The sequence below is a fragment of the Podarcis liolepis genome (assembly GCF_965112155.1).
Source record: "Podarcis liolepis genome assembly, chromosome: 1".
Lineage (NCBI taxonomy): Eukaryota > Metazoa > Chordata > Lepidosauria > Squamata > Lacertidae > Podarcis > Podarcis liolepis.
The window spans coordinates 50,593,571-50,617,566 of record NC_139554.1 but is presented as its reverse complement, the minus strand read 5'-3'; the positions used below and the strand labels follow the sequence as shown (position 1 = coordinate 50,617,566).

Here is a 23,996-nt window from a genome sequence, read left to right as displayed (position 1 = left end):
ATGATTGAGGCAGTGGGTGGGGAGTAGAGCAGTGCATAGAAACAGAAGTCTCACCTTGAAGTGTCAATAATTACTTTGTTTTCTTTGTTAAGGGAGCTAATGGTTACTGGTTCAAATTGCAGGTGCTCTTGATATCCCCAAGGTTGTGGAGCAGAAAGCCAGAGCCCATTGTCTTCCTTTGCTGGATAAGAAGCTGCCAGTCAAGCAACCTCCTGGCCTGGAAAATGATCACAAGAAAAGGAATGAAGATGGGTTCCTGCAACTTGAGCTCAGGGACTTCAAGGAGCAGCATGGAGAGAAGCAGCCCGTTGTGAGCTGCTCTGTGGCTGAGGAGGGTGGAAGTAAAGAGGATGGTGTGCTGCATCCACAAACAGAGCAAGTGAATGAGACACTATCCAAGGTAAAACCAACTGACATTTGTTCACGGCCGCCCCCATCCAGTGCAATTCAACCCAGGGCTCACTTGGCTGAGAAGGTGGAGGTGTTGAGGGGCCAATCTTGTGCAGAAGGAGCCCCCAGTGGATGTGCCATGTCTACACCCAGGGACAGGGCGGAGGAGCAGAGTGAAAATCCCAAGCAGGAGGAAGTGTCTCCAAGCAACATGGGTGGTGCTCCACAGCTCAAGGAGGCAGACCACGAGCGACGATACCGGTGCGAAGAGTGTGGGAAAGCCTTCCTGCAGCTTTGCCACCTGAAGAAGCACCACTTTGTGCACACTGATCACAAACCGTTCCTGTGCACAGAGTGTGGCAAGAGCTATAGCTCGGAAGAAAGCTTTAAAGCGCACACACTGGGCCACCGAGGGGTGCGGCCATTCCCCTGCCCACAGTGCCACAAGAGTTACGGCACCAAACGGGACCTTCAAGAACACCAGGTGCTGCACACGGGCCAGCGCCCTTTTGTATGCCCTGACTGTGGGAAATCCTTTGCCCGCCGGCCCTCTCTTCGGATCCATCGCAAAACCCACCAGGTTAAGGAGCCAAGGCCATCTGCTGCTGCTGCCGCCTGCCAGTGTGTGATATGTGAGCGGCAGCTGGCCAACCCTGGGTCGTTGCGCAACCATATGCGGCTGCACACAGGGGAACGCCCATATACCTGCCCCTACTGCCCCAAGTCTTTCCGCCAGCAGGGCAATCTCCGTGGGCACCTTCGGTTGCATACAGGGGAGCGCCCTTACCGCTGCCACTTCTGTGGAGATGCCTTCCCACAGCGCCCTGAGCTGCGCCGTCACCTGATCTCCCACACAGGTGAGGCTCACCTGTGCACAGTGTGTGGGAAAGCACTGCGTGATCCCCACACGTTACGGGCTCACGAACGTTTGCACACAGGCGAGCGCCCTTTCCGCTGCCATCTGTGCCCTAAATCCTATCCTCTGGCCACAAAATTGCGACGCCACCAGAAAGCCCACCACGCTGACAAGCCGCACCAGTGCCAAATTTGTGGCATGGGCTACGCCCTCCCCCAGAGCCTGCGACGTCACCAGCTTGAGCACAAAGGAAACCTAGATGGGGATCCATCCAAAAGGGACACAAAAGCCCCCCAGGAGCTGCCAGCTTCAGAGCAGCCACCTGTGCTGGTAGTGCACTCTGTGGACACGGCAGGGCCTGGAAACCACACAGAGCTCCTTATCACCAATGATGGGCACTATGTTACCGCACCACAGAGCTCTGCCAAGCACAAGAACGTCATTGAGATTGCTGTCTCGGACACGGAGAAAGAATGCATCATTGTGCAGGAGCAGGGCTCCGCCAGTGACATGTTCATTATTCAAGAGGGTGTCAGTTTTAGCACAGTGGCGGAGGTGGTGGAGGTGGAGGTAGGGACATGACTGTCAGTCTTTTTGCAGATAGCATTAAAACATCTTTGGAAGTGTGAGTGTGCTCTTTCTCTGTGTTTGCAAGAAAACAGCATGCGGGTTATGAAATATATACTGGGATGTTTAGAAGGGAATAGGTGACTTCAGTTTGGCCAAGGCTGTGGCTGGATTCCCACCATCATTTCCAAAGCCCGTAAGCCTGGGCAAAAGGGTCTGCCTGATAGATGAGGTTATGCCTAGAAGAAAGTCTTCACTATGGATCTCTTCTATACTAACAGAATTTGTTTCAAATTGAACCAGTGTCAGGAATTGCACCGGTTCTGCTTGTGTGTTACATATGTTTAGTGAAAACGTGGCAAAACTGACTGAGTGGTGAAGCGTCTGCAGATTTCCAGATGGTTATGCACAAATGGTCCAAAAATTAATGCAATAGAAAGTATGGAAGTATATCTTTTTTAAAGTAAAAGAGCAGGAACTTCCAACAATTTTCTGAGGTGTGCAAGGATTATGTCAACACCAGTGAGGGTTCAAAGTTCTTTAGCTTCAAAGGTATAAATAACAGGAAGCTACTGCTCCTGACTCATTTGCCCAAACTGTGCTTAGATGTGCTTTAACTTGATACTTGCTGCATCTGAGTAGGGGATGAAGCCATCAGATGCCTGCTTTAATAACAGCTAACGACAACATTGGCGAAGATCCAACTCCCACATTAGGTTGGTGATGTAAGCAGCTCTCAAAAACATTGTGGTAGCACATGCAGTCAATCGTGTGACTCAGACAGAACATATAGGTGTTTCTTTTGCCAGTTCTACCTCTCCATGGGCTTGTGCTGGTGATGCTGTGATAGTCACCATGCAATTTAGCCACAGTGTGGTTGTTGGTTATGTATATTATTACCATGATGTGGAGTCCCAGAGACATTTGTTTGATACCTACCAAGATGGTGTTTGGGTTTTGCCCAAGTCAGCACATTGCAGTCTGAGTGAGAATTGTAGATCTCAGAGTGGCTGCAACTGTAATCCAAAGGTTTGCTTTTAAAATAAAACCAATTCATTGGATCTGGTAAATATCATCTCAGCAGTTGCATATGATACCTGTGTTGCTGGATTAGACCACTTCATACTGCAGGAGCAAGATTCAAATGGTGACAGTTTTCATTCACACGGAAGTAAATCAATGAGGAAGATCTTTGCTATGCCTGTAATGCATTTCATTACATTATATAAAAACTGACAAATGAAAATGATGCTTAATTACATTGTCTCGTTTTAACATAGTACTTTGCCAAATTTGCTACTTTTGTTTTGTTTAGCTTTTCCTTGATGGTGAGTATCACAGACTTCCTGTCAGGAGGTCATGTTGCACCATAGTGTTGCAATGTATAGTTAGTAGTTTTGGTCCAAGCTAATTTGAATTAATGTTGGATGGGAATTTTTTTATTTTCCATTTTTGTATCACTTTATGCGGTTGTATTCACTACTTGAGAGTCATTTTCTTCTTCCCAGCATCCTGTGGTGATAGGCCAGTCGGGTATTTTAACACATAGGAAACTGAGCCAAGAGAGTCTGAATTGCCCAAAGCCAAATCAAAACTTCACGGCTGGGTAGAAATTGGATCGCGAGTGTCTGTGGTCCAATATGACATTTTAACAGTTCTTCCTTAGTGCTTTGCTATTTCCAGAAAATACATTGAGGTTTAACGCACTTGGGTTTATTCATTCGCTAGGTGGCTTGCATTGTCAACAACATAATTTATTACATAGTCACAGCCTCTGCAAAGTGGTGTTCATTTACCACATGCTTCCTTCTTGAATACTTAGGATGGGCCAGCTGTCATTTGGTGCTGGTAGCAATAGGTCACATAACTACACTTGTTGCTTTTCCTATGTCTCTGCTACCCCCACATTTCCAAACTGTTTAGATAAAGTAAACAGATGCTTGAGATTACAGTACTGACTTCCTACTGTTGGGCTCACCCAGTGGTACATTTACAAGCAGTCACAAAGGAAGCAGTCTTTTGAGGCAGTAGGATTTGGAGCAGTGATCTAGAATGGCTGGCATGTATGTTTTTTGTCTTTTCCAAGAGAGTGGTGCAGCTTTTCCATGTATCAATATTGACACAGCTGCAAAGTGACTTTCTGATGCCAAAACCCAAGAAATCCACGCATGAGTCAAAATATCAATCTTCTATCATTGCTGATGTGGTGTCAAGCACGTTTGTTGGTTGCGCTGATCCCAACCAATCACGGATTGGAGGGAGATGTCTTATGCCAGTCTTTTAAGCATATGCACTTGTTTGCATGATGCACATGGTTTGAAAACAAGGGGTTGGGGGTCCTGTGATAATGCCTCAGATAAAAAAACTCTCTGAGCCACTTATGTAAGGGCTCGAACACACAAGATAGTTTACTATCTTTTGTGTCATGTTTAAAAGGTGGCGAGAATTAAGCAGACTTGGGTACCAGTTTTTAAGTTACAAAGTTATTGCAAAGACCAGCCGGAACGTAAACAAGTCAAGGATAGGTGGAGCCAAATGAAGATAGCCTCTCAGCTGAGATAATTGAGTGGCCCTGCTTCCCATCTTTCCATCTGCTGCAACCTGATGGATTGGCAGTTATTAATATTTACTAGATCTGTACAGTGGTACCTTGGGTTAAGTACTTACGGTAATTCATTCCGGAGGTCCATTCTTAACCTGAAACTGTTCTTAACCTGAAGCACCACTTTAGCTAATGGGGCCTCCTGCTGCTGCCGCGCCGCCGGAGCACGATTTCTGTTCTCATCCTGAAGCAAAGTTCTTAACCAGAGGTAATATTTCTGGGTTAGCGGAGTCTGTAACCTGAAGCGTATGTAACCTGAAGCGTTCGTAACCCGAGGTAACACTGTATGTAGGGATGGGAAAGAGATTGTAGCAGATGTTATAAGGTGAAAAGGGGAGTTGTTCAGGAAGTTAGAAATGCTGAACTAACGAGGGCTACTAGTCTGATCTCAGCCTTCACAAAGGTTCAGGTTTGAGAAGATGTTACAGGAAGCAGTGTTGTAGTCTTGACAGCTTGTGAATGTTCTTCAAACGTTTCCCTTCATACATGGGCCAGAACTCTTTGTCTGGATGTTCTCCTGTGGTTGAACTCAGGCTCTGCCTAAATATCCCAGTAAGCTAGACCCAGAACTGGGCATTTCTCAAATCTCTCTGCTTTATTGTGTGTTAGAAAGAGACTCTGTGTTCTTCAAACTCTGCAATCTGTTGGAGGTGGGGACTGTGCAATTGCTCTTTGTACAAGTGGCCAAAGAGTCACTTCCCAGCTACCCTAATGCTAATATTTACTTGCGTACAATGGAGATAACAAATACTGACTAGAAGACCATTACAGAAGAGAGACAGAGAAGAGCAAGAGAAAGGGGCCTGAGATTGATCGTTCTCTAAGCTCCTCCTACACTTACAGTTTGTCTCAGATGAGGACGGGGTAGGGACCTGTTTTACTAAACGGTGGACTAATTTGGAATCTCCAAAGACCTAAATTCCAAGTGATGAATTTGATGTTGCTAATTTATTTTGATCAAGAGTATATGGCTCAGATTATGGCCTTAGAACTTCAAGATCTAACTGTACTGACTCCTAATTTAATTATTTTATCAGTGAGACTCATCTCAATAAATTTGAAGATAAGAATTGCTTTGCTGGATTTATCAAGTCCAGCATTCTGTTTCTAGTAGCCAGTCAGATGTCTCTAGAAGCTCATAAGCAAGGTAGTAGTCACTCTGTGGTGTTTTGTTCATCTGATAGAGCTGCGCTGCCCCTGAAAATGGAGGTTTGATTTAGCCAGGGCTATTTTCAGGGGGAACTCACTCGAACTTAGTTCTGGCACCTGTCAGGTGGGTGCCTTTGCCATACTAAGAGAATGAGGGAGGCTTTCATGGTGAGTTCCGGCACATCTTTTTCTCAAAAAATAGCACTGCGTTTAACTAAAATAGACTTTGATGAACCTTGCCTTTATTAATTTGCGTAATCCTTTTAAGAAGTTGCCAAGCTGCTAGTGACTATCCCCACATCTTATTGTCTTACATTATGTGTGAAGAAGTGCTTCCTTTTTAAGTCCTGGACTTAGGTTACAGTCAGCTACACTGAGTGTACATAAGTGTTATGAAAACAGAAGACATTTCGCTCTAGCTGCTCGCTCCAAGCAATCATGATTTTACAAACTTTTGTGTTCCTTCATAAAGTAAAACCCCATGTTCTCAAGCCTTTCTTCATTTGAAAGGTGCTCTGGGCCTTTGAGTTTAGCTGCCTTTCCATACCCATTTGAACCCAATGAAGCTTTTGTATTCAATTTTGTATATTGTATTCAATGAGTATCGAATATCGTGTTCAGTGAATACAATAATTATTCATCTGTATTCACCTTACAGGACTTGCACTACAATCTTGAAGAGTTTATGACATGCATCTGTTTGAAAATTACATTTACCCATTAAAAGTGGCTGGTCAATATACCAAATATTTGTTTTAAATTCATTTATGTCCAAACCACAATTAAACGGGGAAAATTTAAAAGATACAAATGAAAAGAAACAGGATGCAAATATTTAATGAATTGACTCCTTGGTGTCTTCCATCTGTGCTGACTTATTGGACTCCTTTCCAACACACATATAATCAAGCACATCTCTTTGGGCATTCAGAAAGAAGTCATGGGGATCTCATTGAATTTTTGCTGAGAGACATCCAATAATCAAATAATTATAAATTGTGGAAGGGAGAAGAAATTCAGTCTCTCAATGTATTCTAGAACAGGATCACAGAAGTAAAGACAGGGAATAGACCTTTTGGCATCTGGATTAAATATCTGCAACAGGAGGATTTTCTAAACAAATGGCAGTTCCCTTATTTTAAGCCAGGATAGCCAAATGTCCTCTGCTTTATGAAATAATGACGTAATAATAAGACGTGCATATTGTTTCCTAATGTCAGTCTATGTTTATTTGGTGTTCTGAGACCACAAGCAATCTAAATGTATGGATGGAATTGTTCTTGTTCCATTGGTTGCTTGTGCCACCAAGGCACCTGAAAGCAAAAATGCAAGGGAGGGAGAGAGGGAGAGGAAAACCAGGATGGGTGAGATAGTGAGATCTTCAAACTTACTGTCCCTGACATACTGTGACCTGGTTCCTGTTTCTTCATCCTGGTTCAACATTAACCCAGGCTGGGCTGCAATCATTCTTCATCCATTTCCTCTGCAATCTTCCTGCAGTCAGGCGCACACGCAATGGGACAGAGCAGAACCAGAATGCTGAGGACCCTTCTCCTTGCCATTCTTCTGGACCTCTCACTGAGCTACAACCAGGGTAAGGAAATCAGCCTGCTCAGCAGTGAACAGGCAGCAATCCTAAGAACATGTGCGAAGGGGATGAATGTTGAACTCTGGGGTTTCTGAGAAAACGTGTAGGCTTGTGCTGCAATTGACTAGTAGAGCAGATTAGCAATACTCATTCTGTTGGCCTCCTACATTGGAAGTTCAGTGTGGCAGATCAAGCATCCAGGGAAAATAGGAAGCTTTATTATACTGAGGCCGTTGGTCCATCTATCTCTTATTGTCTACATTCACTAGCAGTGGCTCTCCAGGGTCTCTCCCAGCCCTATCTGGAGATGCCAGCAGTTGAACCCAGGACCTTCTTCATGCTAAGGGAGGCTCTACAACTGAGCTACAGCCCTGAATCCCAGCAGCAGCCCCATTGAAAGAGACTATCATGGCATGGCTGAGATGTAGAGGATGTGGCAGCTGTATAGAGAGGCAGGCATGTCACTCCATGTTTCAGAGACTCCCAGCTTTGGAGCAGGAAGGATCTCGAGTGATAATTGAGGAAAGATGGTGGAGGTAGGGCAGCGCTGTGCCAGAACTCTCTCTCTCCAGACCAGTTATCGTTTAGCTTTTGTATTTGTGAATGCACACCTGAATAACAGAACACACAGGAGTCACATCACATGATAGTGTGTCTTTTTCCATGCTTCTTGCTGGAAGATTGATGGGACGGGGGGGGGAGGGGGGGAGGTTCTCCAATGGACGCCTCTTTGTTGGAGTTCTTTATCTTAACAGGAAGGTTCTTCTTTACTCTTAATAGAGTTAGCAGGAACATGGCACTTACCAAAAGATTAAAATGTACTCCTCAAGTACCTTTTTGAGGAGGGGCATGTGTATGCAGTTTAACCACTTCAGAAACAGGGTGTGCTCTCTGAGTTATATCCAACTAAGCAATACATTAAGTAATGCATTGAAAAGAATTGACTTATGTTGCTCACGTCCATCAATTTCAGTGGTTTGCATTGGATACAGCCTTCTGCCTGCAATGGCAGCTTCCTGAGGAGCAGTTGTATTAGTCTATTGCAGCAGGCAAAGCAACAGAGTCTTGTGGCATTTTAAAAAAATGACACAGTGGACTCTAGTCCATGAAAGCTTCTGCTAAATTGTTGGCCTTCAAGCTGCCACAGGGCACCCTGTTGTTTCTCTCTCCAATAGAGGAGACCTGGTCAGAAACCCTGTCTCGCCTTTTCCTAACCTGATACCATTCAGATCTTGCTGGACTACAGTTCCCATCATCCCTGACCATTGGCTATACTTGTTGTTAGGCTGATGGGAGTAGGAGTCTGACAATATTGGAGGGCACCAGATTGGAGAAGGCTGCTTCTGTTCCAACCCAACCCCTAGCTTGACGCTTTCCGTTGTGGGGTAGCTCTGTGATTCTCCTCATCCTTCAGCAACCATTGCTAGACCTTAATCAGATGGAGGGGGGATTTATACCCCTACCCATCCCACAGACCAAATTTGATGGGTGGGTAGGGGACATACCTGCCAATCAGCTGATGTTACAATTATGTCAGGTGACATGGTGCTTTTAACTCCCTGTAATCAGCTGGTTGTTGGGTGTTCAAAGCTTCATGCAGGCCTCTGAAAGGAGCTTGCAAAGAGCCATGCCCTATGCTTTGAGGTCCCAGCAAACAGCTGATTGTTGGTGCTTCAGAAGACAAGTGTGCAACTCTTCTGAAGCGCCACCAATCAGCTGGTTGGCAGGACTTCAGAAACATTGAACAATCATCTTAAGGACCCTCTTTTGTTCCAGCCTAGCTTCCTTGTTACCTGCTCAAACCTAGTATCACCTAGTATCAAAGCCTGGTATCACCAGGTGACTGGCAGGTAGGCATGGCTTGACCAACATGGCCTAATTATTTAGCCTCATAGGCCAGACATTCCCCACCCATGAACGAGACTGAAAGTTCTAATGTCTGAATGTGAAAAAGGGAAATGAGAGGACTACAAAGGTTCAGATTCTGGGGTGGGCAAACAGAGGCCAGCGCACGTGCCAGCAAAGAGGCACACAGGACGAGGGCTGAGTAAATATGTTTTTCTGTGCAAACAGGAATAGGGTAAGTGTCCAGAGAGCAGAAAGAGACCTGCCATTTGGAAGTGGTCAGTTCTGGGCACAACCTTGATACTAAACTGAACAAGAGTCTTGGTTCTACCACCATAAGACCAGAATACACTAGAAATACTATTTTCTATTTGGTGCTTTGTGAATACTTTTTTTCTTATTCCAGCAGTCTTTTTTTTATTGAATTCTGATTCTATAGTTTAAACTCATGTTTATTCCTATTGTATTGGGTCTCCTACATGCTGCTTAGAAATGACTGCAGTCAAGAGGCATGCAAATGGTTGAAATAAACAAATGCCATAAAGGTGAAGATTAGGTGAGAAATCCACACTGGGTTGTATCCAGCGCTGCACACATGGAGTTCCACTGACAGTAGTGTTGGATCAGCCCCATTGAGATCTAGAAGTGAAAACTGGGCATTTGACATAATTTCCTGTTTGGTCTGTTGTAACACAAGACTGTCAGTGGTTGGGCAATGCATTACATCTGTAATCAGGCAGCTAGAGCCTACAAAGGGGAGAGCATTGTAGGAATGCAGAGCTGATATCCTGAAATATGCAACATTATACTGAAAACATGACAATGGCTTGCCCTTCTCCACCATGTGTGGTGTACCTCCGTGGGCTGAATCATCTGGAAATTTTATTCGTAGCAGCTTTCTGCAGGTGCCCAGTTCTGCTTCTGACCACTGATATCCAGACTGTGTCATCTGATCTGTCTGTGTTTGTGTTGTGGTGGTTAATCATGTCTTGGAGGAGAGGGCTGGCTGTAGGGTTCTTCCCACTCAATGGTCCTTCAGAATTACAATTGCCCCAGTGAATGAGCCTCCACACTAAGGACTGACTGATGGGTGTTCTGCTCTTGCTAGTCTTTCTCGATCAGAAGCAAGCACTCTCTTTGCTGAAGCGCTCAAGGCGAGCCAACAAAGGATACCTAGAAGAGGTGCGCAAAGGCAATCTAGAACGGGAGTGCCTGGAGGAAGTGTGCAGCTATGAAGAAGCCCGTGAAGCCATTGAGTCTAATGCCCAAACAGTAGGTATCATTCCACTTTCCTTCCTGCAGAACAAGGCCTGTTAAGTCACATATTCAAGGGCCCAGCAACCATTGTGAGGATTTCACAGTGGATTTCTTCTTTAATTCCCCAGTCTCCTTCCAGATGTTGTAATTTTATTTTATTTTATAATAAAATGTATTAATTTAATAACAACCAAAAGTGCAAACATAGCAAAAAGAAAAGAAACAAATAATAAGGGATTTAAACCACAATGCATCACAGCTTGGAAGGACAAAGTACAAAGACCCAGTGCAGCTCTAAAGGGATAATAAATTGTTCAAACAAAGATACCCTTTACAAATAATAAAGATTTATAAAAATAGGCTTAGTTTGGTTAGAATCAATTATACACTTCCAGAGTTAACACTAAATAAGTTACTTCTGGTAAATTAGCCACCATAGCTGCTAGAGGGCTGTGAAAAAAATGTGTCCTGAGCTTTTTAGACTCATCTACCCAGGTACTATCTGAAATCAAAGGGGCACATTGGTAGCCAGATGTGACATTTTTTTCCAGCTCTCCTACACCACTACATTTCTCATCATCTATCTGTATGTCCCAATTACCGTATTTTTTGCTCTATAAGACTCACTTTTTCCCTCCTAAAAAGTAAGGGGAAATGTGTGTGGGTCTTATGGAGTGAATGCAGGCTGCACAGCTATCCCAGAAGCCAGAACAGCAAGAGGGATCGCTGCTTTCACTGCACAGCAATCCCTCTTCTTGTTCTAGCTTCTGAAATTCAGAATATTTTTTTCATATTTTCCTCCTCCACAAATTAGGTGTGTCTTATGGTCTGGTGTGTCTTATAGAGCGAAAAATACGGTAAATTCCCATCATGATTTTTGACTGTGGGCCCCAAATGAGGTGAGGCATTAATAATAAATTTGTATAATATAGAAACCAGTCCCTTTACGTAATGTGTCGGATCTTTGACCAGTCGTTCAACAGGAGTCCGTTGTCTGGTAGCATCTCTTCTCTTAGAGGAACAGATGAGAAATGACCTCCACTGGAAGCCCAATAACCAGGGAAAGCGTTTATCCCCATACATGTTTTTATATATGCTATAGACAACAGGAATGGTTTCTGTAAATAATAATCCATTAAGCAATATAGTTGACAGGACATTATCGTAAGACTTCCCCTTGTTCCTAAAGACTGGGTGATACTATAGGACAGGCTTTCTCAACCTTGGCACTCCAGATGTTTTGAGACTACAATTCCCATCATCCCTGACCACTGGTCCTGCTAGCTAGGGATCATGGGAGTTGTGGGCCAAAAACATCTGGAGGGCCGAGGTTGAGGAAGCCTGCTGTAGGATGTAAGTGGGGACAGGCTCGGTGCAGATGCCACCACCCTATTCAGCCAAACCTTAAAGGTTGTTATATTAAAATATACTGGCTAGCCATGTCAAAGATCTAAATTTGTACTTCTAAAATGGGTGGATGTTGTTGGACTACTGCGCCCATCATCGCTTGTCCACTGGCCACACTAGCTGAGGCTGATGGGAACTGGAGTCTAACAGCATATGGAAGGCTGGCGGAGGGCTTGTTTAATTCATGCAGTAGTTACCCTTGAGCTATATGCATCTCATAATTGCAGTAGATTTAATTTGATGGCAGAAGCAAAATCAGATGTGTCCTCTCTCTTGCTGAGTCATGACAATCATATCTCATGCTGCCTCCAAAGAGCTCAGAGTGGTGTCTCATCCTGACAGCTTACAGGGTAAGACCTTTCTAGCATCAGCAGTACTGTAGAACTGCATCAGTTGACTTACTCATTCTTGGGTATTTCTTTCTAAGTGAGCACTTTTGTTTTGCAGGATATATTCTGGGCACAATATTCAGGTATGCATGTCTAAAGCTCCTGTCAAATACCCTTGCTATTTTGTATATTATTTACCACTGAACCTTATTCCAAGATCTGGCTTTCACAGGCTCTGGATAATTATGTCTCTACATCAATGGCCTTGCATATCCCAGAGCAGCAGTTCCTGCAAATACTTATTTGGTGTTAAATCCTTTGAAATCAGCAGAACATCTCCAAGTAAACATGCATAGGATGATAAAGTTGCAAGCATAATAGTTGCATATCTTAATTCTTCCTTCTTCTATTACCATACTTGATCTTGGAGCTCTTGCTGTGGAAGTCCAATTGCACAAACTAAACCAGTCATACCATTTAAATTGACCCAACTATTAAGGGCTACTTTGGCCATAACATACATACACACACTTTCCCCACAGTTGTGTCAATTAATTTCCTCCAGCCGTGTCCTCCAGTTTCCTCTCTTTTCCTGTCCCTTCAGTAACTACTATCGCCACACCAAGCTTCAAAGTTTTTCATGTTGCTGCTCTTCATCCATTCATGTTTAGTTCTTGGTCAACTGGACTTGGTCAACTTGCATCTCCTGCTGCTGCCAATGTCCTCCCACCCATTGGCTAGATCCCCCTTTCGGCATAGGATTGATCCTTTCACTAGCGCTCTCTCCCTTCCTATTTGCCTATCCCTAAGCAACACATCATATTCATTAAGATGGCACTGACAGCAGCTGCCAAAGGTTTCTTACTGGCAAGGCTGGACCGTTCATCTGTTTTAAAAATGGAGAAACAGAAACTTCTTCCTAATTCATCCTTGCCCAATGTTTGGGTGGAATCCAGTGTCACGTGACATCTGTGCAATGGGAATTTTTGCTTCTGTTTCCCCCTGAAGCCCCCATAAATCTGATGTGAGTGGTCTCCTAATCCTCCATATCAGATTTGTGGGATTGGGAGTGGAGAAGAGAGGAAGGAGATCTCCTGCTGCACAAACGGAAGTTGATTACACTGGCAGACAGGCACAGTTGGATTTCACCCCTTGGGGGCTTTTGGAGCCAGGAAAATGAGAGTTGCTTTCCTATCTCCCAATGGCTGTGTGCTGCTCTCAGTATCAGAGAGGCAGCATGCCTCTGAGTACCAGTTGCTGGAAATCACAAGTGCAGAGAGAGCTGTTGCATTCAGTCCCCCTTGCAAGCTTCCCATGATCAATCCTGTTGAGCTGTTCTTATGAGCTGAAGATCCCTTTAAGCTGAATTGTATTATTCTCTCCCCAGTATGCAAGTCTCAGAAGCAGCCCAGAGCAGCTCTCGATGAGTGCCTGAAAGGTAAGCAGCTTAACAGTGAATCTGTGATGCCCTGGTGATGGTGAGTGCAAGGAATCTGCTTTCTCTTAAGAGACTGGAGGCAAATTCTAAATAAGGCAAGATCACTGAGAAGCATTCCTCTCAGGAGAGTCCCTGTCTCTTTCCTAAACTCGCAGAGGGACACTGCTGCAAGTCACATTTTAGCAGATGTGCATGATTTATATACCATTTATTATATGCATTGCAGCTACTTGCACCCCCCGCTTTCAGGATACAAATCCTTGCAAGGTGTCTTAAAGGAACATTGAACTACACTCATAACTTCACAATAAACAATATGAAGATAGAACAAGTCATCAGGATTCTTGCCCATAGGGCAGCTGGTGGCAGAGCGGGGCATGGGGGAGACCTGATGCCTAATGTAGACACTACCAAAACTGTACTTGTGAGAGAGACAGGATGGGTTTTTAAATTCTCAAATGTAGTATAAAAGAGATGAAGCCGGAGCCTGGTTCCTTGCTGCACATGTGTATCTCTAAAAACAAAATCATGTTTGTCTCCTGCAATGTGTGATGTGCCCAAATATCACTTTGGGTTATCTGTCAAGAAAACCAATTAGCAAATATAATAAATGCATAACATTATTATAGTCTGTAACAAACCCATTGCAGGGATATCTAACCAATTTCACCAGTACAAGGATTCCTGTTCATTCAACAGCTTTCCCTTCCTCTCCTCTCTCCACCCCACTCCTGAACCTGTTCTGGGGTTTCCCCCATCCTTCCAGAGCAATTTGGGGAGGGAGGGGGATTTGAGGAAGGTGGGGAAAGGAGAAGAGGGGATGCTCCACTGTGCACATGGAAATCCTTGTGCTGGCCTAAGAAGTTAGTTGGGGTCCTTCTATGGGGCATCTTAGCTGTTCCAGAGTATAGCATGGATCCAGCCCTCCCCCCATATGAAATAGAAAAATGTAAACAAAATAAAAATTGCCCAGCACTTTCTTCATTTTCTTTTCAGCACCAAGGGCAGCCTAGGAGCAAATGTTGTACATTGAACATAGTTCAGTGGTTTTCCATGTTGATATAATATTCAGAAGGAGTTGTACCCTGAAAGGTGACCTAAAATATATATAAACAAATATAAATACAATAATATAAAGGCCTGTGTTTCGCTTGGGTGCCAAATGTGTCTTGATGAATGAACTATTGCCTATATGAATGGTCTATCCCAAACTCTCACCACTGATAGAACATGTATTTTCAAGCACACTGTTTTCTCTGTGTTCTTTCTACTGAAACTTTAAACACAATGCTTTTCAATGGAGTCAGTTCCCAGATTCAGCTGCCCCTTCTGAAGTGTAGAGCAATCAAGTGTAGCTAAACCAGGGGACATAGAAGCACCTCTGAACTAGCGCTTGTTGTGTGTATCAGCCTACATCCAAGCCCCTGAGATGGCTTGACTCTCTGAATATGCTGCTGGCTGTTCCGTTTCACTGCATCCTGTATTTTTTATTCCAACAGGTGACTGTGTCAAAGATGAGGGGCAGAATTATAGGGGATCCATTTCGTTCACCAAGTCAGGAATTGAATGCCAGTACTGGTCAAGCAAATTTCCTCATAAGCCTGAGTAAGTTTGCTTGCTTGTTTGTTTGGAAAAAAACATTTCTGTGCCACCCTTTGCTTGCAGGGCCAGCCTCTGAACTCGAGGCAACTCAAGCCTGACTTCCACTTGCCTTCACACAACACTGGATGGAGAGACTGAGCAGAGAATAAGGATCCATTCGCCTGCCCATTGAATCTTGTGCATCTTGGGTTTTAACTGGAAGCACAAAGTGCAAGGGAGTATTGTACAGGGGAATATTGGTGTGCTCTAGGGAAAAGGGGGGTCTGCAGGCGCGAGTAGCATGACAATGTGAAACCTCCCCCTCCCCAAAAAAAACAACCCTTTGAAATATGTAGGATTTCTATGGCAGTTCCTGGGAAGATAAATTATTGAGGAAAGGAGACGAAAGCTTTGAGAATCACTGAGTTAACCACGTAAACAAAACTTTCAAGGACTAGCATCCGCGTCATCAAACACATGAAGTGTTATCCTCAGTTACCCTTGGTAGGGGGAATTGTAAGCAATGTGGTTTGAGGGGAATGAAAACAATGCGGACGACAGGGACAATTGAGTAAAAGCTTGAATGTCTTCAGATAAGCACAGCGGCCCTTCCCAATAGCCGTGAGCTGCAAGATAGCCAATGGAGGACATGCCCAGCCAATTGCATCAGGGGAAGGGGGGCTGGAATCTGAAATCTGTGAACACGCATATGTGCATTTTGGTGTACATGAACATGCGGTGTGCACATGCTGGGCGGGAAGCCATAGCCAGTCATAGCTGTTCTTGATGGACGTGCACAGTGAAATGCAGACATGTGATTGCTGTACGTGACTCTCTGGGTCTGAGCTTCACCTCTTTTTCTTCTTCCAAGGGAGTGCTTTTCATGTAGAACATGCCATAAACTGCAGTGCAGCCCTTTTGGACGCAAGATCCAGAGTTCCCTTACTGCAAGCCCAACTAGAAGAGGAGGGGTTTTCTGTTTCCCTGTATTGCTCTAATGTATCGTGCTTTCTTTTAGCTTCAACACGACAAGCCATCCAGGTGCCAACCTCACTGAAAACTACTGCAGGAATCCAAACAACAACACAAGGGGTCCCTGGTGCTACACCCGAAACCCAGTCGTGCGTGCAGAAGAGTGTGCTGTGCCTGTGTGTGGTGAGTCTCAGTGCTGATGCTCCAGGTTTAATAATAATAATAATAGTAAAAGTAGTAGTAGTGGTAACAATAATAATTTATTATTTATACTCTGCCCATCTGGCTGGGTTTCCCCAGTGTCAGGCTTCAGGGACTCAGCTTCCCCCTCCCCCCCTTTGGCAGTAGATAAGCGGAACAAAGCGAAAGGAGTCGCTTGCCAGTTATAATTTTTAATGATCACAGTGAGAGAACAAAGAATCCATTTCCAGGAAATAAGGTGCTCCCAATTAAGGGTTCTACCCACTTCCCCCCAGTCACCCACGTCAACGCATCTCGCAACCTGATCTTGCAAACACTGTGCTTTCTGAGCAGCCACCTTATCTGCTCTCCTTGACCTTGGGCTGAGTGGATGGACGCTTTCCAGTGAAAGGGAGTCTGTTAACTCTCTCTCTTTCAGTGTTTCCTCTCCTAGCTGTTCCCCATCCAGTATTTCCCAGCTTCTGCCTTCTGAACTATGTCCCTCTGCAAACCACTGTTCCAAATCTATACTCTCCTCCTGCTCCTGGGATGATCCAGGAGCAGGGGGAGGGGGAGGCTCCCACCATTCCTCCTCAGTGCAGCCTTCCTCAGCACAGTCCCTGACACCCAGCCACTCTGGGCGGCTCCCAACACGATAAAGCATCCAACATTAAAAACTTCCTTAAACAGGGCTGCCTAAAGATGTCTGAAGTAGAGTTTGATTAGGTCCCTCCTTTCAATTCCAGGCATATGTGCACAGCTTCCCTTCTAAAACCACTTTAGATACGGTGAAGGAGAACTTCTTAAACAAAACGATGGTCATGGTTCCCTTGCTCCTCGTTTTTCAGGTGAGAACCGGACCTCGGTTCCAATTTCCCCAAGGACCCCAGGGCAAGAGCAGAAGAAGCAAGGGCCTTGTGTGCCGAACAAGGGGCTGCAGTATACGGGGACCCTCTCCGTCACCCTTTCCGGGGCCCAGTGCTTGCCATGGGCCTCTGAACAAGCGAGAGCGATGAGCCACGGGAAACCCTTCCATGGCAACCCTAACCTGGTGCAGAATTATTGCCGCAACCCTGATGAGGACGACGAAGGCGTCTGGTGCTACATCAACCATCCTAACGTGACCTTTGACTATTGTGACTTGAACTACTGCGGTAAGGAGCCTGAAAGAGACGGGTGGTAAAGAGGAGTTTCTTAAGATGAGACGGGAGGATGGTTTATGTGGGAGAGCCAGGTGCATGCTGGGAGTCATGTATGCATGCTGGTATTGGTGTGCACGTGTTGAGAGCTTCACGTGGATTTGATGGGCTTCCACTCACTTAATCGCTTTCTCTGGTGGCCTGCAGGTAGGAAGTAGATAGGGTGGCCAGGAAGAGCAGAAGGCAGGGCTCTTGTGCCTTTTCATGGTTATGTAGAGCTGCGATGGGCAGATTGCAGGCTTGCAGGATCTACCAGTGTGTGTGTGTGTGTGTGTGTGTGTGTTTGAACCCTGAGGTCCACCAGCCAGAGCCAAGTGCAAAATAATGTCCCAGCCAGGCAGACATATGCTAAGAACGCATGCTGAGCCTAGGAAGTCGTGATCAGTAAACAGAACCCAAAACCTGCTCTGGGTTTTCACCCAATCACTCTTTTTCATCCTTTTAGAACATGGCATGGGAAGCTTAAGTTATTGCTATTGTTAGACAACTGGGAGTGAGATTGCGAATCACCCCAAGACCTCCCCACAGATCCCAATCTTTCTTCTGCCTACCCCTGTTGTAGAACAGGAGATGGCCATAGAGTCAACACCTGCTGAACACCCCCCCCACACACACACATAAGTATCCTGAAGATAGCCCCCTGCCCCTGCTTGTATCTGGCCATTGTAGAAAGTAGATTTAGCAGGAATGAGGAGACTGACTCTTCTGTGAATTAAGTTCTTCTCCGCCCTGGTCTTCTCTTTCAGAAAGTTTTGTGGATGATTTCGATTATGAGGATGAGCAAAGAGCAGGCCGGACTACTGTCCAAGAACACAAAACCTTCTTTGATCCTAAGACGTTTGGTCAAGGCGAAGCAGGTGAGAGGGCCAAGATAAAGTCAAAAGAAATAAAAATAACAATTAATTAAGCCACAACTTCTTGGTACAACACATTGCTGAATAATAGGACCCTTTTTTAATACTGGGGCTGGAATGGTTTCTCTTCTTGCTGATTGTGGTTACTGGCTCCACCTTGTGGTCAAAGGCAGAAAAGCAAACAGGGTCTTCTAGAATCCAAATAAAAAAATTCCTTCCAGTAGCACCGTGTATCTGAAGAAGTGTGCATGCACACGAAAGCTCATACCAAGAACTAACTTAGTTGGTCTTTAAGGTGCTACTGGAAGGAATTTTTTTTATTTTGACTATGGCAGACCAACACGGCTACCTATCTACTTCTAGAATCCAGTTTGCTTTCCTGCCTTCATTGAAGCAGCCGTTAGCGGTTAGCTCTCCAAACTCTCCTCAGGCTAATTTTTTCCTACTTGGTGTGAATGTTCCTGTTTATCTCATTTTTGGAAAATTATGGCATGGGTTGGACCTGATGAAATCCCATTTCTCCTGTGGCCCTGACTTGCCTCGGTGAGGGAGATGCCGTCTGATGAAAGAACCTGATGTCAATTCAGTGCCAGCTGCTTCTCAAGCACACACTGCCTGAGAATGGCTCAACCCGGTTCTGCTGAAGCAAGAAGCAGACTATAATTTTTGAGGAGGCAATTCCTCCAGAGTGAATGGGGGGAGGGAAATGTCTCTTTTCAGACAGTGGCTGCTAACCACAGTGTGTAGGAGGGGGTATTAGGAATATATACCGTATTTTTCGCCCCATAAGACGCACCGGCCCATAAGACGCACCTAGATTTTTTGGGGGGAAATAAAGGGAAAAAAATTTATTTCCCCCCCAGGTGCGCTGCGCTACACCAGGAGCTTGGGGCGTGCGGAGCTCAGCGCGCCCCAAGCTTCTGCGTGCAGGCAAGGTCTCCGCTAGCGTGGGAGAGCGGGGCGCCTCTCCCAGGGCTAGCGGACTCCTGCGCTAATCCAGAAGCTTGGGGCAAGCTGAGGTCAGTGCGCCCCAAGCTTCTGCGTGCCGGCAAGCAGTCCGCTAGCCCTGGGAGAGCCGCGGGGCTCTCCCAGGGCTAGCGGATCGCTGCGCTATACCAGGAGCTTGGGGCGTGCTGAGCTCAGTGCGCCCCAAGCTTCTAGGTGCGCGCAAGCAGTCCGCTGCCGCCCCAAGCCTGGCGCACCCGGCAGCAGGTCCCACCGGTTGCGCCAGGCTTGGGGCGGCAGGGGACTGCTTGCGCGCACCTAGAAGCTAGCAGTCCGCTGCCGCCCCAAGCCTGGCGCACCCGGTGGGACCTCCTGCCGGGTGCGCCAGGCTTGGGGCGGCAGCGGACTGCTAGCTTCTAGGTGCGCGCAAGCAGTCCGCTGCCGCCCCAAGCCTCGCGCACCCCCTGCCGGGTGCGCCAGGCTTGGGGCGGCAGGGGACTGCTTGCGCGCACCTAGAAGCTAGCAGTCCGCTGCCGCCCCAAGCCTGGCGCACCCGGTGGGACCTCCTGCCGGGTGCGCCAGGCTTGGGGCGGCAGCGGACTGCTAGCTTCTAGGTGCGCGCAAGCAGTCCGCTGCCGCCCCAAGCCTCGCGCACCGCCAGGCTTGGGGCGGCAGCGGACTGCTTGCGCGCACCTAGAAGCTAGCAGTCCGCTGCCGCCCCAAGCCTGGCGCACCCGGTGGGACCTCCTGCGGGTGCGCCAGGCTTGGGGCGGCAGCGGACTGCTAGCTTCTAGGTGCGCGCAAGCAGTCCGCTGCCGCCCCAAGCCTGGCGCACCCAGTGGGACCTCCTGCGGGTGCGCCAGGCTTGGGGCGGCAGCGGACTGCTAGCTTCTAGGTGCGCGCAAGCAGTCCGCTGCCGCCCCAAGCCTGGCGCACCCGGCACTGACCTCCCACCGGGTGCGCCAGGCTTGGGGCGGCAGCGGACTGCTAGCTTCTAGGTGCGCGCAAGCAGTCCGCTGCCGCCCCAAGCCTCGCGCACCCGGCAGGGGGTGCGCGAGGCTTGGGGCGGCAGCGGACTGCTTGCGCGCACCTAGAAGCTAGCAGTCCGCTGCCGCCCCAAGCCTGGTGCACCCGCAGGAGGTCCCACCGGGTGCGCCAGGCTTGGGGCGGCAGCGGACTGCTAGCTTCTAGGTGCGCGCAAGCAGTCCGCTGCCGTCCCAAGCCTGGTGCACCCGGCAGGGGGTGCGCAAGCAGTCCGCTGCCGCCCCAAGCCTGGCGGTGCGCGAGGCTTGGGGCGGCAGCGGACTGCTTGCGCGCACCTAGAAGCTAGCAGTCCGCTGCCGCCCCAAGCCTGGCGCACCCGGCAGGAGGTCCCACCGGGTGCGCCAGGCTTGGGGCGGCAGCGGACTGCTAGCTTCTAGGTGCGCGCAAGCAGTCCGCTGCCGCCCCAAGCCTCGCGCACCCCCTGCCGGGTGCACCAGGCTTGGGACGGCAGCGGACTGCTTGCGCGCACCTAGAAGCTAGCAGTCCGCTGCCGCCCCAAGCCTGGCGCACCCGGTGGGACCTCCTGCGGGTGCACCAGGCTTGGGGCGGCAGCGGACTGCTAGCTTCTAGGTGCGCGCAAGCAGTCCGCTGCCGCCCCAAGCCTCGCGCACCCCCTGCCGGGTGCGCCAGGCTTGGGGCGGCAGCGGACTGCTTGCGCGCACCTAGAAGCTAGAAGTCCGCTGCCGCCCCAAGCCTCGCGCACCCAGTGGGACCTCCTGCCGGGTGCGCGAGGCTTGCAGACACTCGCCCGAAGCAGGGGGAGCCCTCCCGAGGGCTCCCCGTGCTTCGGGCGACAGGCTGCCGCCCCAAGCCTCGCACACCCGGTGGGACCTCCTGCCGAGGGCGCGAGGCTTGCAGGCATTCGCCCCATAAGACGCACCCCCGATTTCCTCTTCATTTTTGGAGAGGAAAAAGTGCGTCTTATGGGGCGAAAAATACGGTAATCAGTGGCACCTTTTTAATTGATCAGAAACTTTCCAAGCACTCACAGCCTTCCTTGTACACCTTTAGATGCCAGGCGAAAACATTCCTTTTCAACCAGGCCTATGGCTGATTAACATCCTATATCCTTTTAAGTGTTTTTGTGGGAGGGGACTTATTGGTTTGTTTATTATGTATTTTGTGTTCTCATTTTGTATTTTTATATTGTGAACGAAGGACGGTATACTAACTAACTAACTAACAGCAGCCAACATTCACTAGCTCAAAAAACCCCAAAAAAACACCTCTGCCAGACGGCTACCCAAGGGCACAATGGTGTCACATGCTCTGACCTGTACTTGGTTGGCCTTGGTGCAAGATGCCACTTGTACTGTTGCGGTCACATGACCTGTTTCGTTGTCCAAAGCTCACTGGAGAACCAAGTGTGTTTCAGGCTCCGCAGTGCCAGAGTGGGCACTTAGGGGTGATACTGTTGATGACCCTGTCCATTCCCCAGCGAGATCAGAGCTGTAACAGAAGCATCTAACCAGAAGATCCCCCAGAATGTTCAGGAGGTGGGCTACAAGGGGATGCTCTCCCCATCCATTCAGACATGGTCCTATCCAGCCAGAGTTTAGCATCCCTTAACTTAAGGGTGGAATAGCATAAGTCCGATAATCTAGCTGGCACTCATGTAAACCTTTTGAAAGGAATAAAAACAGCATTTTATATAGACTGTCCAGGACTGAACCTATGCTCCAAATCAATTCCCATTATTCACTTTTCCAACAAGATGAGATAAAATTCCAGCTCCGGGTCAATGTCTTAGTCACCACCAATTATTATCTTCTTGTAGCAGAAATGCTAGCTTATGAAAGATATGTTCATATTTGAGAACTGGGTAGTTACAGAAGAATGGATCTGTATTTCCAGACTGTGGTTCCCGTCCTCTGTTTGAGAAGCTGCACGTATCTGATAAGACTGAGCAGGAGCTGCTGGACTCCTATCTGGCAGGCCGAATTGTGAAGGGATCCGATGCTGAAAAAGGCAGCTCCCCGTGGTAAGCATCATAACTGAGGTTTGCTTATGTTCCCATGCCTGTCTACTCTTTTGCATGGACGGGTGACCTTTCGGAACTCCGTAAATGGCACCAGGAACCCTAGGAAGAGACTTTTGCAATTTGTGTTTCTGCCTCGCTCTTCCTTTGAAGCACAAGAATGGCCTGTCAGTGCAGTAGAAAGATGCTAGTCTGTTTTGTTCTCTGCAGCCTGTGCTCTGGTCATGTGCTGTTTCGGCTAAGACGCTGAGCCTTGCCCCTCTTTCCCTGCCTATTTTGTTCTAGGCAAGTGATGCTCTTCAGGAAGAGCCCCCAGGAGCTGCTATGTGGAGCCAGTCTCATCAGTAATCGCTGGATCCTAACTGCTGCCCACTGCATCTTCTACCCACCATGGGACAAGAATTTCACTAAAGACGACATCATTGTACGGATTGGCAAACACGACCGGAAGGTGTAAGAGATTGGAAAGGAAATTATAAATCTTTCAAATTACATACTGACCATAGTCCATAAGAGCTCTATATAAATGCCTCTTTTCTATATGGGAAAAGGGAAACCATTTGGGGACGCAGACAAAAATCCTAGAATTGTAGAGTTGGAAGGGACCTTGAGGGTCATCTAGTTCAACCCCCTGCAATGCAGGAATCTCAGCATCTGTGACAGATGGCCATCCAACCTCTGCTTAAAAACCTCCAGGGAAAGAGTCCACCGCCTCTTGTGGGAGTCTGTTCCACTGCCAAACAGCTCTTGCCATCAGAAAGTTCTTCCTGACGTTTAGTCAGAATTGATTCTGGGCATGCAGAACACTAACCATGCTTCTTGGTGTTAAGGGAAATCTTCCAGGATCCATGGTGTCATATATCCACACACTAAATTCAAAGTATGCGCATTTTAAATATCATTCTTAGGCTTGCCCCACTATGCCAAATGGTCAGAAGTCCCAGGGGCTTAGCATTTACCCAGCTTTGGTTTCCTTTGTATGGAGGTCTCTGGAAGGTTATGGCATTTTTAAAGTGTATTGACAAATATACAGGTTGAGCATAGATTTAGGGTAAACACACTAACAGAAAGCCAGTTTGATTGCCTGACCTCCAGAGAGAGGCAACTCTAATGAAGGCAATTTCTCTGAACTTGAATAGCCCATAAAGTCAGCTCTTTCTGACTGAAAACTGTAGTCTCCTTCGTTCCCTTGCCCAGAAAAAAAAAAACAGACCTAGATTACATCATTCTTACTTAGGGGAGGGGGTTATGCTTATGCCCCCACTTCTATGATCTTTCATGCCTATCCAGTACATCCCAGAGTGTTCCTGTATCAAAAAGTAATTCCCTAGCAATTAGTTCCCATGGAGACACATTACCTGAACATACAACCTGTATTTTTTTCCCCTTGCCACAATTAAGGAGCCTCCAGAAGTCCTATTTCACCATCTACTTGGCTTGGGCTTATTGTAAACTGTAGTCAAGTTGAAGGCATCCTGATGACAATATTTAAATATGTCAATTGCTTCCCTCTCTTTTTTTGGGAAATGTTTCAGCTATGAGAGGACCATGGAGAAAATTATGTTGATAGAGAAAGTCATCATTCACCCCAAGTACAATTGGAAGGAGAATCTAGACCGGGACATTGCACTGTTACTACTGAAGAAGCCTGTTGAGTTCAGCAACTATATACATCCAGTCTGTTTACCCACTAAAGAGATTGTTCAAAGGTAAGGAGACAGAACGTGATGGTTGTAATGGGAGTAGCCCCATTCAAAATGATAGGGAACCTGTCAAGTTAAGTTAGTGGTTTGTAAACCTTTGGTGAGGGGGACA

The 23,996-nt window shown here is 47.1% G+C and overlaps 1 protein-coding gene across 1 annotated transcript in view; it reads left to right on the top strand.

Annotated features, from left to right (window-relative positions):
• Positions 1 to 23,996, top strand: part of LOC310686133 (uncharacterized protein) — a 36,035-nt gene that overhangs the window by 8,147 nt on the left and 3,892 nt on the right. The window contains exons 6-17 of the mRNA XM_083459332.1: positions 123 to 1,825; positions 7,014 to 7,158; positions 10,106 to 10,269; positions 12,109 to 12,133; positions 13,378 to 13,428; positions 14,928 to 15,033; positions 16,028 to 16,164; positions 17,010 to 17,315; positions 18,107 to 18,217; positions 22,058 to 22,184; positions 22,467 to 22,634; positions 23,717 to 23,890. Of these exons, the coding sequence (XP_083315458.1) occupies positions 123 to 1,825; positions 7,014 to 7,158; positions 10,106 to 10,269; positions 12,109 to 12,133; positions 13,378 to 13,428; positions 14,928 to 15,033; positions 16,028 to 16,164; positions 17,010 to 17,315; positions 18,107 to 18,217; positions 22,058 to 22,184; positions 22,467 to 22,634; positions 23,717 to 23,890 (3,217 nt within the window). The remainder of the gene's footprint in view (positions 1 to 122; positions 1,826 to 7,013; positions 7,159 to 10,105; positions 10,270 to 12,108; positions 12,134 to 13,377; positions 13,429 to 14,927; positions 15,034 to 16,027; positions 16,165 to 17,009; positions 17,316 to 18,106; positions 18,218 to 22,057; positions 22,185 to 22,466; positions 22,635 to 23,716; positions 23,891 to 23,996) is intronic.